At 44.2% G+C, this 16,233-nt stretch overlaps 1 protein-coding gene across 3 annotated transcripts in view; it reads left to right on the top strand.

The window, feature by feature from the left end:
- The window catches only part of LOC137561607 (A-type potassium channel modulatory protein KCNIP1), a 1,185,649-nt gene that overhangs the window by 1,072,842 nt on the left and 96,574 nt on the right, over nucleotides 1–16,233 (top strand). For all 3 annotated transcript variants that reach the window (XM_068272924.1, XM_068272920.1, XM_068272921.1), the window contains one exon: nucleotides 12,594–12,656. In XM_068272924.1, the coding sequence (XP_068129025.1) occupies nucleotides 12,594–12,656 (63 nt within the window). The remainder of the gene's footprint in view (nucleotides 1–12,593; nucleotides 12,657–16,233) is intronic.

The following is a 16,233-nucleotide window of genomic DNA, read 5'->3' as shown; positions in this document are numbered from 1 at the left end:
AACCCCGGGCACCCCACACAGACTCCTAACACCCATCCTCCCCAATCTATATCTAACACTAATGGATGCCATCATAGGCACCCATGTAAAATGCCGCTAATAGGAGCTATAACAGTAAATTTGGGTGCCAGAGTCACCCGATAAAATAACGGGCACTGAGACTGCCCACTATAGAAACTTCAGCTATTTTATTGGGCAATTTTGGTGTCCAAATTTACGGTTATAGCCAATATTAGCGGCATTTTACATGAGTACCACTCAAATTTATCAGCCCACACTGCGCCCAAATTTAGGTGACCCCTCACAGCAGCTCTTGACACCTTAGAACATAGATGTGAGGTAACAGAGAACTGCTATGAGAGAGGCACACTGCGCCCAAATTTAGGTGACCCCTCACAGCAGCTCCTGACACCTTAGAACACAGATATAAGGTAACAGAGAACTGCTGTAAGAGAGGCACAGTTAGAGAGAGGCCACACTTGTGTCTGCAAAAACACTGGCGTTTTCCCGTGGCCAATTTTTCACTTCCTTTTCACGTTGTTGCGCATGCATCATCCACCATAGACTGCCAGCATCTGCTAGAAGTCTATGGGAATTGTACGCATGTTATGACTGCACGCGACAGGGAATCATTTTTTTTACACGTGCAAATTGCGGTCCGGAAAATGAAAGTGCACATCACCATATAAAAGCATTATATGCGATTTTGCATTGCTCAAAATTGCACACACTTTTCAACAATGCTTGACAATTTAAAGCGGACCCAAACCAAACATTTTTTAAATTAAAAATATTTAGTTGCACCACTCAAAAATAAATAAACACTCCTTCAAACCTATGAGCATTTCAGTGCATGCTTTTCGCCCTTCTCTTTTCATAGCTAGGGTTGTACTGGGGGCAGCCATTAGCAATTCCTCCATTGCCAGACACCATCTACTCCACCAGTTTGCCGGAAAAATCCCGGCAATTTGAAAGGAAGGGAGGGGTTCCTCCAATAAATGTAAAATATGTTATATTTGTCATCATGCAGCTGAAAAAAGGCTGCTATTTATTATTATAATTTAGAAAATAGATGTTATTTCTGAAATCTTGTATTTTTAATTTGGGTCCACTTTAACTAACATTGTTACTTATTTTTATGAATGATGACTGTTATTACTGGCTGTAACAGTCATCCTTCAAATAAAAGCTAACTACCGACGTGAAGAGGGATCGGTGTATAGCGGTGATCGTTTAATCATGATAAAATTATCACAGCAGGCAATGGGGATCTAAGAGATTAGTCGCCCAGTGATCTGTCATGTCGGTTGCAAGCACCGCACATTGCTAAACATCGAGTAACTAATATGTGTTAAACAATATTCGCAAAACAATAATTTATTGTGGAAAAGTCACCCTTGGCAAAAAAAGTTGCTACAAACATTGCATCATGGGTACGGACCTTCAGGCACACTGATTGGTTCAGGGACCTCATGATCCCTTGCACCAATCATTGCCTTGGGGGGACATGAACACTTTTTGTTTTACTATGTTTTATTTTTAACATTAAAACTTTTTTTATTTTTAATTTTTTTACAATTTTTTTTTTATCAATGAACACTGTCTCTAGCAGGACTGGGAGGACACTGATTAGCCAAGGGATCACATGATCTCTTGGACCAATCACTGCAGCCTGAAGGGTCAAGGGATCACGTGATCCCTTGGACCAATCACTGCTGGGGGCATGTGTGTGTGCGTGATGTGCATGTGTATTGCAGGACTTTACAGGAAGTAATGACTTCCTGAATGCAGTGGTTTATGATAGTGGAACAATGTGTCAGCGAGAGCACAAGTATCTGATTATGTGGTGATCTGCAGTATCACCACCTAATGCAGATATATCCCTGAACCAGGGGCGTAACTAGAAATCACTGGGCCCCCCTGCGAATATTTGGATGGGGCCCCCCCCATAGGTGCCAAATAACCGTAATGGGGCAGCGTTTCACTGTAAATTAATTGTAAAGTGGGCAGCATTTTACCAGACAATCGTAATGTGGGCCAGAAAATCGTCATGTGGGCAGAGTTCACCAGAAAATCGTAATGTGGGTCTTTAGAAAATCATAATGTGGGCAGAGTTCACCAGAAAATCGTAATGTGGGCAGAGTTCACCAGAAAATCGTAATGTGGGCACCAGTTACCAGAAAATCGTAACGTGAGCAGCAGTCACCAGAAAATTGTAACGTGGACAGCATTCACCAGACAATCGTAATGTGGGCAGCGTTCACCAGAATATCGTAATGTGGGACAGAAAATCGTAATGTGGGCAGAGTTCACCAGAAAATCGTAATGTGGGCAGCGTTCACCAGAAAATCGTAACATGGACAGCATTCACCAGACAATCGTAACGTGGGCAGTGTTCACCAGAAAATCGTAATGTGGGCCAGAAAATCGTAATGTGGGCAGCGTTCACCAGAAAATCGTAACGTGGGCAGTGTTCACCAGAAAATCGTAATGTGGGCCAGAAAATCGTAATGTGGGCAGAGTTCACCAGAAAATCGCCATGTGGGCAGCAGTCACCAGAAAATCGCAATGTGGGCATCAGTCACCAGAAAATCCTAATGTGGGCAGCAGTCACCAGAAAATCCTAATGTGCACATCAGCCGTCACCAGAAAATCCTAATGTGGGCAGCAGTCACCAGAAAATCCTAATGTGGGCAGCAGTCACCAGAAAATCCTTATGTGGGAAGCAGTCACCAGAATATCATAATATGGTTGCAGCACAAACCAGAAAATCCTAATGTGGGCAGCAGTCACCAGAAAATCGCAATGTGGACAGCAGTCACCAGAAAATCGCAATGTGGGCAGCAGTCACCAGAAAATCGCAATGTGGGCAGCAGTCACCAGAAAATCCTAATGTGGGCAGCATACACCAGAAAATCGTAATGTGGGCAGCAGACACCAGAAAATCGCAATGTGGGCAGCAGACACCAGAAAATCGCAATGTGGGCAGCAGACACCTGAAAATCGTAATGTGGGCAGCAGACACCTGAAAATCGCAATGTGGGCAGCAGACACCTGAAAATCGTAATGTGGGCAGCAGACACCTGAAAATCGTAATGTGGGCAGCAGACACCTGAAAATCGTAATGTGGGCAGCAGACACCAGAAAATCGCAATGTGGGCAGCAGACACCTGAAAATCGCAATGTGGGCAGCAGACACCAGAAAATCGCAATGTGGGCAGCAGACACCAGAAAATCGCAATGTGGGCAGCAGTGACCAGAAAATCGTAATGTGGGCAGCAGACACCTGAAAATCGTAATGTGGGCAGCAGACACCTGAAAATCGTAATGTGGGCAGCAGACACCTGAAAATCGCAATGTGGGCAGCAGTGACCAGAAAATCGTAATGTGGGCAGCAGACACCTGAAAATCGTAATGTGGGCAGCAGACACCTGAAAATCGTAATGTGGGCAGCAGACACCTGAAAATCGCAATGTGGGCAGCAGTGACCAGAAAATCGCAATGTGGGCAGCAGTGACCAGAAAATCGTAATGTGGGTAGCAGTGACCAGAAAATCGTAATGTGGGCAGCAGACACCTGAAAAATCGCAATGTGGGCAGCAGACACCTGAAAATCGTAATGTGGGCAGCAGACACCTGAAAATCGTAATGTGGGCAGCAGACACCTGAAAATCGTAATGTGGGCAGCAGGCACCTGAAAATCGTAATGTGGGCAGCAGACACCAGAAAATCGTAATGTGGGCAGCAGGCACCTGAAAATCGTAATGTGGGCAGCAGTCAGTCACCAGAATATCGTAATGTGGGCAGCAGACACCTGAAAATCGTAATGTGGGCAGCAGACACCTGAAAATCGTAATGTGGGCAGCAGACACCTGAAAATCGTAATGTGGGCAGCAGACACCAGAAAATCGCAATGTGGGCAGCAGTGAGTCAGTGACCAGAAAATCGTAATGTAGGCAGCAGACACCTGAAAATCGTAATGTGGGCAGCAGACACCTGAAAATCGCAATGTGGGCAGCAGACACCAGAAAATCGCAATGTGGGCAGCAGTGAGTCAGTGACCAGAATATCGTAATGTGGGCAGCAGACACCTGAAAATCGTAATGTGGGCAGCAGGCACCAGAAAATCGTAATGTGGGCAGCAGACACCAGAAAATCGTAATGTGGGCAGCAGACACCAGAAAATCGTAATGTGGGCAGCAGGCACCTGAAAATCGTAATGTGGGCAGCAGACACCAGAAAATCACAATGTAGGCAGCAGACACTAAAAAAAAAAAATGCACCTGTGAAAAAAAAACAATTCACTTACCTGACAGAAGTCTTCTCCTCCCCCGGCATCTGGCTCGCAGCTCCCCGAGTCCTCCTACAGCACATCTCCCGCGCTGACAGGCAGAGTGCAGGGCTACGGCAAGATGGCTCCCGAAGCCCTGTACTAGAGGCACAAATAGTCTCCAGTGCAGGGCTTCTTCGGCGGCCATCTTGCCGTAGCCCTGCTCTGCCTGCCGGAGACTATGCAGGCTGCGGGGAATGAAGCACCTTGCTGGGGGGTCCAGAGCAGCGCTCCCCCCACGCACAGTGAGCGGGCCCCAGAGCAGCCCCGGGCCCCCCTGCGGCTGAGGGGGTCGCATCCCCGGTAGGTACGCCGGTGCCCTGAACCAAAGTAATCAGTATCTTACTGATAGTAGATCAGCGGAAGGCTCACTAGCACAAATCAGTACTTTAATAAGAAATGTGATCACAGGTGTTTAGTGCACAGTATACAGGAGTACTCCTATGTGATAGCCCCCTGGCTGTAGGGACTATCACTAACAGAGTGGTCGTACAGGCAAAGACGGTAACGGATTGGTCGGCAGCAGTACAGAATCGTCAGGCTAATCGTAGTCAAAGGTAAGCTGAGGTCGGCAACGGGTCAGGCAGATAGGGTACAGAGTCGGAAGGCACAAATCAGAGTCAAAAGGACAGGCAGAAAATTGGCAACAGATCAGATAGCTAAGTACAGAATCAGGAGGCAGAAATCAGAGTCAGAAATTCGAGCAGAGGGTCATACACCATAAATCAACAATAGTAACGAGTTATAATTATAGCTATCAAACAATTCCTATCTTGTGTGAAATCCCCGGTTTCCTCCCGGATCAAAGCACACCGGAACTATCTAAGGTCTGAGCACTAACACGAAGTATTCGCAACAGCAGACAATGAGCAAATGACATATCCCAGCTTAAATACAGAAAGCAATCCAAACCACCCGCCCATAGGGCTGGACCAACCAGCAGCGTGTGATTGGCAGGTTGGTGTCAGCTGACCGCAAGATCAGCTGACCCGTCTCCTCAGATTATAAAGGTCCTGCCGCCCCGCCCGCGAGCATGCTGACCTAACCTGATGTGCAGAGGAGAGACCTGTCCTGCCAGGGGCTATGCAAGATGTCTGAGAGGATGCGGCCGCTGCCGGGCTGATGTCAGACGCAGAAGCGGCGGCCGCAGCACTCTCCACTGGTGAGGTAATACTGCTATACCTGACAGATAGCTTCTAGTGCTCAGCCACACGATCCACTTCAGCCTACAGTGTTGTTCACCTTATGCATCTGAGCAACTTTCACCTCCCATTCATTCACCAATAACTTTATAATTACTTATCACAATTGATGTATATTTTATTTTTTCCGCCACTAATTACGCTTTCTTTGGGTTGTACATTTTGCTAAGAATATTTTTTTTTCTAAATCTGTTTTAATAGTAAGAATAAGAAAGAAATGGAAAAAAAATCATTATTTCTCAGTGTTTGGCCATTATAGTTTGACATTAATACATGCAACTGTAATTACATAGTAACATAGTTATTTGGGTTGAAAAAAGACTTACGTCCATCGAGTAATTAAAACTCATGTATTTTATTTGCCCATTTGTCCCGATTATTACACCGTTTAAATGATGTCCGTATCACAATTTTATTTATTTATTTTATTTTATTTAGAAATAAAGGTGCATATTTTCACGTCCATCACTATTTACAAGCTTATAATTAAAAAAAATATAACAATATGACATATGACATGCATATTTAAACAGTTCAGTCCCTTAGGTAACTATTGACTATTGGGACCGACCCGGTCCCCGGCTATGACGTCAGAGTGACCTGGAGGTCGCTCTGTACTGCACCTGCGTGATCGGCGCAGTCAATCACCGCCACGTGGGCCGGAGCGGACTGTGCAGGGGAGAGCTGCGGCGAGGGACGTGCTGGGAGCTTGGGGCTGGTGGAAGCCCCCGGTAAGTAGCACTTATTTTCTTAAATTTGGCCTGACAACTCCTTTAAACCAACAATTTTTGGTGTCCTCTTGGAGGAGGTAAGTCCACCACTACCTTCTCTTTTTAACCATTTTAGCGGAATGGACATGACTGTCATATCCTTTCGGCTGCTGCTGCGCTGCCCATGCACTCCCATGCCGCCGCTCCCCCCCCCCCCCTCCAGTTAGCCCGGAGATCATTGAATGGGAACATTCCCATTCATAGATCTAAGTCCCCGGCAAAAAGACCGACGGCTTCTTTGAGAAAAAATACAATTAAAAAAAGAACAAACAAACATAAATAGTTACCTTAGGGTCTGAACTTTTTTTAATATGCATATGAAGAGGGTGTATTACTAATATTTTTTAAATTATAAGCTTGTAAATAGTGATGGACGGAAAACTGAAAAAATGCACCTTTATTTCCAAATAAAATATTGGCACCATAAATTGTGATAGGGACATAATTTAAACGGTGTAATAACCGGGACAAATAGGCAAATAAAATACATAGGTTTTAACTATGGTAGCATGTATTATTTTCAAGCTGTAATGGCCAAAATTGGAGAAATAATGAATTATTTCCATATTTTTCTTAATATTCCTGTTAAAATGCATTTAGAAAAAAATAATTCTTAGCAAAATGTACCACCCAAAGAATAGGCTTCTTTGGGTGGTACATTTTGCTAAGAATTAGCGGCAGAAAAAACAAGATCTAGATCAATTCATTGTGATTCGATAAAAGACCGAGAGCCCAATATAGTGTAGTATGTACTGGCAGGATATGGGAAGTATAACGAATAAAAGTATTATACTCACAAACCAGGGTTGCCTCGGAAGCAACCACTGTCAAGGCAGGTGGGGAGAACAAGCCTGTCCCCACTCAGGAATAAAACGTCGCTCTCCGTAGGATAGAGGAAATAGTAGGGTAAAACACCCTTCCACCAAGGGTGGACTTCTGGATACGTGATCGGTGTACAGAGGCGCCGATAGTATAAAAGTGGCTAAAACTTTAAAAGTGTTTTGGTTGCGGTGGTGGACCAGCTAACCACAAACGGACGACAAGGCTGTCGAGTATCAAAATATACAATTTATTCCAAAGCTCCCAATAAAAATTCGCAACGCGTTTCACGGGCAGCAGCCCGCTTCTTCAGGCAATGAGGGTCAGGAGCAACAACACTGAAAATGACAGAGATACATGGCAGGTGTCAGCACACTGTGTGTGGTACAAATGTATAGTTGGTTACAATCATCAAGTAAAATCTTTTTAGTTTGGAAGGTGTTAGAGCTTCCATGCTTATAATGACAAGTTAAACATCCCCCAAAAACCTTGCATTAAACATTGCTCGAGTTCATATATGTTTGATGATTACATGTATGTATATATGGCTTTGCATAGTCTATATCCGAAGAACCAGTGTGGTAAAATGGTGTGGGGAGCAAGATATAAAAAAACAGGTATATAGGAAATGTATATGGGGGAATAGTGATGATATGTGTGGGTAGAAGGAAATGAAAAACTCACCAGCGTGACGTCTGGAAGACTGCTTGGCACCTCTGTGCTGCTATGGCGTGTGCGCAGGGAATATGAAAGGAAAGTGGGAAGTGCCCATGTACGTGAGGCAGCGTGATTGGACCATCATGTAGTGATTGGCCAATACGGAAGGGCTGGGCGGGGAGCTGTATACGCGGGTGATCGCGCACTGCAGGGTGTAAACATGTCGGCCAGGCGCAGGGGCTTATGGGGCGCGAGTGACGTGGCCTTATCATGGTGCGCATGTGCGCATCTGGTTTAATATGCGGAGAGTGTGGAACGCACCACACTTCCGCAGTTATGGTGGGCAGAATAACAAGAGGGAAAGGAAGAGGGGGTAGGGTGAGGTGCGAGTTGCCCAAAAAGGTGATAGGAAGTCTCCATATATAAATGTGAATATATACAATCCAAAACTTCTTTAGTAAAGACCTCCATTATGTTTATAGTAACGTTCTAATCAATGAAGAGCGCTGCTGCCCTCCAGTGGACAGTGTATAGAACAGTCCATAAAAACATATGTAATTGTAAAGAACATAACATTATGTTGGTAACAGATTGTCTCTATCCACAATAAGACATACTTCTAACATTGTATAACCAGTCTGCTGTACAAAAATGACTATTAACAGCACAGTAAGTGTGCAGGCATAACATCATAAAATGGCATTTAGATACCTTCTGCAACATATTCATTATTCCATAAATATCAAAATAGTAGTGTTCTGTTCATAAAAGTCGTAATCACCGACTGAATATGGGTGATCTTAAAGATTTAAAGATTTAAGAAAATAGTAAGAAAATATACTAACACTACCTGATTCCACAACAAGCTAAATGAAATACGATCTCAACATAAAAACGTGCATAATTAAAAAGGGTCATAGACGACTATTTTTATATAAAAGGAGAGGACGATTAAAAGGCGTGAGCCAAAATCAGTGGAGGGATGATATGTTAATAGATTTTCTCCAGCTGCTCGTTCAGGCCGCCTGGAGATAGTGATTTCAGGATTTGGATCCAGTACATCTCACGTGATTTCAGGAGCTCAAACGAGTTGAAACGATTTTGTGGGATTGTGTCAATGAGTGTGATCTGGAATAGTGCTGGGTTACTGTTGTGGTGGGTAGTGAAGTGCCGTGATACACTGTGTAAGGGGTATTTGTTAATGATATTCCTTTTGTGTTGTCCTATTCTAGACCTGGCGGGTTGGGTGGTCCTCCCCACATACTGGAGTTGACATGGGCAAGAGATAATGTAGATTACATATTTTGATTCACAATTCAGATGGTATTTGATCTGATATTCTGTTTTGGTGATCTGAGACTGGAATGTCGTGGTCTGGTGAATGAAACTGCACGCTAGACATTTTTTGTGGTTGCATGGCCCAGATCCTGCGGGAAAACATGTTGGAATCGAGTGGGTGGTCTCCTGGGGTGTGCGTAGTCTACTGGGAGCCAGTAGACCACGTAAGTTCGGGGCGCGTCTGTAGGTAACTGCTGGTTTGGAGGTCAAGATGGGACGGAGGTGTGGATCCTGTAGTAGGATTTCCCACCTCTTGTTGAGTATGTTGCGGACGGACGAGTGTTGGGCACTGTATTTTGTGATGAACCGGGGAGTGTCATAAGTCTGGGAGTTATTCGTGGGGAGTGGAGGACCGTCCCATCTTGACCTCCAAACCAGCAGTTACCTACAGACGCGCCCCGAACTTACGTGGTCTACTGGCTCCCAGTAGACTACGCACACCCCAGGAGACCACCCACTCGATTCCAACATGTTTTCCCGCAGGATCTGGGCCATGCAACCACAAAAAATGTCTAGCGTGCAGTTTCATTCACCAGACCACGACATTCCAGTCTCAGATCACCAAAACAGAATATCAGATCAAATACCATCTGAATTGTGAATCAAAATATGTAATCTACATTATCTCTTGCCCATGTCAACTCCAGTATGTGGGGAGGACCACCCAACCCGCCAGGTCTAGAATAGGACAACACAAAAGGAATATCATTAACAAATACCCCTTACACAGTGTATCACGGCACTTCACTACCCACCACAACAGTAACCCAGCACTATTCCAGATCACACTCATTGACACAATCCCACAAAATCGTTTCAACTCGTTTGAGCTCCTGAAATCACGTGAGATGTACTGGATCCAAATCCTGAAATCACTATCTCCAGGCGGCCTGAACGAGCAGCTGGAGAAAATCTATTAACATATCATCCCTCCACTGATTTTGGCTCACGCCTTTTAATCGTCCTCTCCTTTTATATAAAAATAGTCGTCTATGACCCTTTTTAATTATGCACGTTTTTATGTTGAGATCGTATTTCATTTAGCTTGTTGTGGAATCAGGTAGTGTTAGTATATTTTCTTACTATTTTCTTAAATCTTTAAATCTTTAAGATCACCCATATTCAGTCGGTGATTACGACTTTTATGAACAGAACACTACTATTTTGATATTTATGGAATAATGAATATGTTGCAGAAGGTATCTAAATGCCATTTTATGATGTTATGCCTGCACACTTACTGTGCTGTTAATAGTCATTTTTGTACAGCAGACTGGTTATACAATGTTAGAAGTATGTCTTATTGTGGATAGAGACAATCTGTTACCAACATAATGTTATGTTCTTTACAATTACATATGTTTTTATGGACTGTTCTATACACTGTCCACTGGAGGGCAGCAGCGCTCTTCATTGATTAGAATGTTACTATAAACATAATGGAGGTCTTTACTAAAGAAGTTTTGGATTGTATATATTCACATTTATATATGGAGACTTCCTATCACCTTTTTGGGCAACTCGCACCTCACCCTACCCCCTCTTCCTTTCCCTCTTGTTATTCTGCCCACCATAACTGCGGAAGTGTGGTGCGTTCCACACTCTCCGCATATTAAACCAGATGCGCACATGCGCACCATGATAAGGCCACGTCACTCGCGCCCCATAAGCCCCTGCGCCTGGCCGACATGTTTACACCCTGCAGTGCGCGATCACCCGCGTATACAGCTCACCGCCCAGCCCTTCCGTATTGGCCAATCACTACATGATGGTCCAATCACGCTGCCTCACGTACATGGGCACTTCCCACTTTCCTTTCATATTCCCTGCGCACACGCCATAGCAGCACAGAGGTGCCAAGCAGTCTTCCAGACGTCACGCTGGTGAGTTTTTCATTTCCTTCTACCCACACATATCATCACTATTCCCCCATATACATTTCCTATATACCTGTTTTTTTATATCTTGCTCCCCACACCATTTTACCACACTGGTTCTTCGGATATAGACTATGCAAAGCCATATATACATACATGTAATCATCAAACATATATGAACTCGAGCAATGTTTAATGCAAGGTTTTTGGGGGATGTTTAACTTGTCATTATAAGCATGGAAGCTCTAACACCTTCCAAACTAAAAAGATTTTACTTGATGATTGTAACCAACTATACATTTGTACCACACACAGTGTGCTGACACCTGCCATGTATCTCTGTCATTTTCAGTGTTGTTGCTCCTGACCCTCATTGCCTGAAGAAGCGGGCTGCTGCCCGTGAAACGCGTTGCGAATTTTTATTGGGAGCTTTGGAATAAATTGTATATTTTGATACTCGACAGCCTTGTCGTCCGTTTGTGGTTAGCTGGTCCACCACCGCAACCAAAACACTTTTAAAGTTTTAGCCACTTTTATACTATCGGCGCCTCTGTACACCGATCACGTATAATTCATTGTGATTAGTGATAAAGTTATTGGCGAATGAATGGGAGGTGAAAATTGCTCGATTGCATTAGGTAAAAAATAACTGAGGGCTGAAATGGTTAAACTGTTGTTATAGTACATTGGCGTCTCTGTTATCCTAGTATATTGTACAGTCAACCCTTGGTGGAGGGATCTGACTACGGATCTGGGTGCTCCCACATATGTGATCGCAACGCCAGACAAAGAGCAAGTGAACAGCCAGCAGTATATATACTCAAGGACCTTTTCAGGACCTCCCTAATTGCTGGACCAATGAGAGTTGTGGAAAATGTCAGCTGACCAGCCTGGTCAGCTGACTCACTTCTGGCTGTTATTTAAACTCAGCCTCTGTGCGCGCGCGTGTGTCACTCTGAATCTTGGTGGACTACCAGTCCCAGCCACACCAGTACTGTCTTGCAATGTATCTTGTGAACCGCTTGCGGGGGCCGCCTCCAATGCGGATTCCGCCGTTCCCAATGCGGATTCCGCCGTTCCCAATGCGGATTCCGCCGCTCTACCTAAGCGGCATGCGGCGGTTTTTCCGCGTTGTGACGCCCTGCTGGACGCGGAAACAGCCACCTCACTTTGAGAGACAGCGGCTTTTCCGCGTTTCCTCACAAAGACTAACTACACTATATAGGGCTCTCAGTGTCCTTTTCTTTGTTTTGAGGTTATTCTGTGTTTCTTTCTTGCCCACAGAAGTTGATATTATAGTTTCTGCTCTAGTGCAAGGAGGTAGAGACCCTCCAGATTCCTGCTGCTGCAGCACCTGCTGGATCACCACGTCCCCCCAGCATATGAAAAACAATTTATAGTGCATTTTAGTCTGGGAAAACCTTGCTTTTTTAACATATTTTTTTGCAATAGTGGTCCTTTTATAAAGATTCTGCTTGTCTTCTGTAGCACATTGGTCTAACAAGGATACAGTTTTTTTTTTTTTTTTTTGTATTGTTTAAATCCCGATGTTATAATGAATATAAATTATGACCTGCTTTGTATCTAACTTTTTCTTCCAGAAAATGGACAAGAATAAAGACGGAGTTGTAAGTTTAGATGAATTTATTGAATCATGTCAAGAGGTAAGACACTATTTTATATATGTTTCATGTCTCTGTTTATAGATGTCAACAGAATATGCAATTAGCTCATGGTGAATAATAGCAACTAGGATAGTATAAGGTGATCAACAAGCCCTTTTACTACAAAAAATGTTGCTAAATATAACTTTGCTTTCTTAAAACAGTCAGTCCATATTTGCTATCAATCAGCTTTATGTGGCTGAAGATGCTAGCGCTATCTAAATATGTATAATAATAATGTGAGCAAGAAAGATCTCCCGTGATGCATTACTTCTGAATATGTAAATCACCCCTATGTACAGGTAAATAATATCAATTCCTTAAAGTGTACCAGAGATCACAAAATGTAAAGAATCAGTACATACCTGTGGCTTCCTCCAGCCCCATAAGTATGTGTGAGTCTCTCGCCGTCCTCCCGTGGTCTGCTGTTCAGCCGCGATCAGCCCCTGTAACAGGCTCAGTCGGGTCCAGTATGCATGTGCAGTAGACCCGAACTGACGCGACTGAGCCTGTTACCAGGGCTGAACGCAGCTGAACAGAAGACCGCAGGAGGAAGCCTCAGTTAACCACTTGAGGACTGCAGGGCTAAACCCCCCTAGTGACCAGGCCATTTTTAGCAAAATTGGCCACTGCAGCTTTAAGGCCAAGCTGCAGGGCTGCACAACTCAGCACAGAAGTGATTCCCCCCCCCCCTTTTCTCCCCACCAACAGAGCTCTCTGTTGGTGGGGTCTGATCACTCCCCCATGTTTATTTTTTGTTAAATAAATATTATTGTTTGTTTTTTTTCTTGAAAAACCCCTGTTTCTTTAAATTTCTTCCCTCCCTCCCTCCCTCCCACCCACCCCACAGCCAGCCAATTATGGCCATCGGCTGTCATAGGCTTCTGCCTATGAGAGCCGATTGCTCTCTTGTCCCCCATGGGGACAGCCGTGCCGTGTCACACGGCTGTCCCCAGTGCAGCGCTGCTGCTCATCGCAGCGCTGCACCTAGTAAATAGACGGCGTGATCACCGTCTAACAGTCTCCCGAGCGGCAACAGCCGCTCGGAGACTGAAGGCGGGGCGGAGCTCCGCCCTCCGAGCATGATATGCGCGCGCACCATGCGCGCGATCTCATGCAAAACAGAGCCCCAGGACTTTACGCCAATTGGCAATAGGCGGTCCTGGGGCTGCCGCCGCGGCCACGCCTACTGGCGTGACGCGGGCGGCAGAAGGTTAAGTATCGATTATTTACATTTTGTGATCTCTGGTTTACGTTAAATATCAAAAATAGTGTAGTATGTGCCACATACTCACATTAACCCTTTGCACTTGGAAGTTTACTGCGAATGGTATTTAAATTAAGATCTTTAATTACAAAAAAAAATCTAAAAACCTACAGCAAAATACTGCATTGCAAGTAGAATACTCAGGCATCATAACAAATGCTATGGAAGCAACGCTCACAGTTTTTTTCTGGAACAGGGATGAGCAGTGTTGCCGACCTCAGAAAAAAAAATACTGTCAGAACTTTTATTTTTACTGACGTCTAATATTATAGGAATTAAATATTTTGTATAGATTTAAAGATGAGGGAAGGGATTTAGTGATCATAATGCCTATCTTAAAGTATACTCCATGTAAAAAAAAAATGGTAAAAGTTACAGATACTGGCTTATTCTTTGGTGGCCCCCACTCGTGTCTAGCTTCCCCTCCACTCTACAGGTCCTATTCACAGCTCCGACATGCGTTGTCCTCTCTGTGCTAGAGATGGGCCGAACCTCTGATTTTAGGTTCACGAACCCGTTTCGCGAACGTACCGCAAAAGTTTGGTTCGCGCAAACTTTCGCGAACCGCAATAGACTTCAATGGAGAGGCGAACTTAGAAATTTAGAAAAAATTATGGTGGCCAGAAAAATGAGGGAAAAGATGTTTCAAACAGTCTAAATCATGGACAGAGACATGGTTGAGTGGGATAAACGTCAAAAGTCTCAATAAAAAACCTAGATTTGTTATAAACCACTGTTTTAAGGTCAGAAATCTCATTGTATGTTGAATTGCAGGCCTACACTGCTTTACAACATCAGGAAGTGTAATCTTCCCTCTTTCCTTCTCCTCCTCCGGAGGAGGGTCTTGTTTTCCAGGGAATTGTAGGATTTCAAAAGCCAGCTCACATACATTGGCCGGGAATCGAACCCAGGTCTAGTGCTTGGTAGCCAGTTTTTCTCATCACTATACCACCACTACATGCTGGAGCCAGCCTAGCATGTACCATTATGATATATCCAAGAGACAAATGAGCTTGCTTAGGGATTTGTAGGATGTCAAAAGCCAACTCACATTATACATTGGCCAGGAATAAAACCCAGGCCTACCACTTGGTAGGCTGCTATCCTAACCATTATACCACCAACACAACACACTACAATGCTACATGCTGAAGCCAGCCTAGCATGTACCATTGTGATATATCCAAAAGAAAAATGAGCTTGCTTAGGGATTTGTAGGATGTCAAAAGGCAACTCACATACATCGGCCAGGAATCGAACCCAGATCAACTGCTTGGAGGGCAGCTATGCTCACCACTATTCCACCAACACTACAGGCTGTAGTGAGCCTAGCTGGCCTGGGAAGGATGAAAAGCTAGGTGGCCATGCAACCATTCCTGCTAACCTAAAGCTTACTTGTGTCTTTTACAACACATTGGATTAAGACTTTACCAAATCCAATGCTCCAATATGGGGAAGCTTCTCTGTTTGCTGTTTTTTTTTTTTTTAAGTGTGGTGTCACGGTTCACTCATCTCTTCAACTACAAGAAAGGCCCAGGAGTAGTCTTAGCTACCGTAATATCTATGTTAAGGCAGGGCCCTTATTACACTTTCTCTTACAGGGCTTTGGAAACCGTTTTGCCCATGTGATAAAGCGAGGTGCAGAAATAAAATCATGCCTAGCAGAGGTTGGTTTAGATCCATCAACCTTTGCGTTATGGGCCCAGCGCACTTCTGCTGCGCCACTCTGCAGTCTGCTTACATTTGTATACAATCTTTAAGTTTAAGAAGGATACATTAAATGAAATAGTTACACTACAATCTATGTTACAGCAAGGCCCTAATGTCACTTTCTCTTAAGGGGCTATGGCCGCCATAGCCCCTTAAGAGAAAGTGTCATTAGGGCTTTGCTGTAACATAGATTGTAGTGTAACTATTTCAACTAATGTACCCTTCTTAAACTTGAAGATTGCATACAAATGTAAGCAGACTGCAGAGTGGCACAGCAGAAGTGTGCTGGGCACAGCAGAAGTGTGCTGGGCCCATAACCCAGAGGTTGATGTATTGAAACCATCCTCTGCTAGATGTACTTTATTTTTTTACACCTTGCTTTACCACATGGGCCAATCGGCGGCCATAGCCCCTTAAGAGAAAGTGTCATTAGGGTCTTGCTGTAACATAGATTGTAGTGTAACTATTTCAACTAATGTACCCTTCTTAAACTTGAAGACTGTACACAAATGTAAGCAGACTGCAGAGTGGCGCAGCAGAAGTGTGCTGGGCCCATAACCCAAAGGTTAATGGCTCAAAACCAACCTCTGCTAGGCATGA

Source organism: Hyperolius riggenbachi, chromosome 3 (assembly GCF_040937935.1).
Source record: "Hyperolius riggenbachi isolate aHypRig1 chromosome 3, aHypRig1.pri, whole genome shotgun sequence".
Taxonomy (NCBI): domain Eukaryota; kingdom Metazoa; phylum Chordata; class Amphibia; order Anura; family Hyperoliidae; genus Hyperolius; species Hyperolius riggenbachi.
The sequence above is the reverse complement of the archived record's forward strand: the minus strand, read 5'-3'. Positions and strand labels throughout refer to the sequence as shown.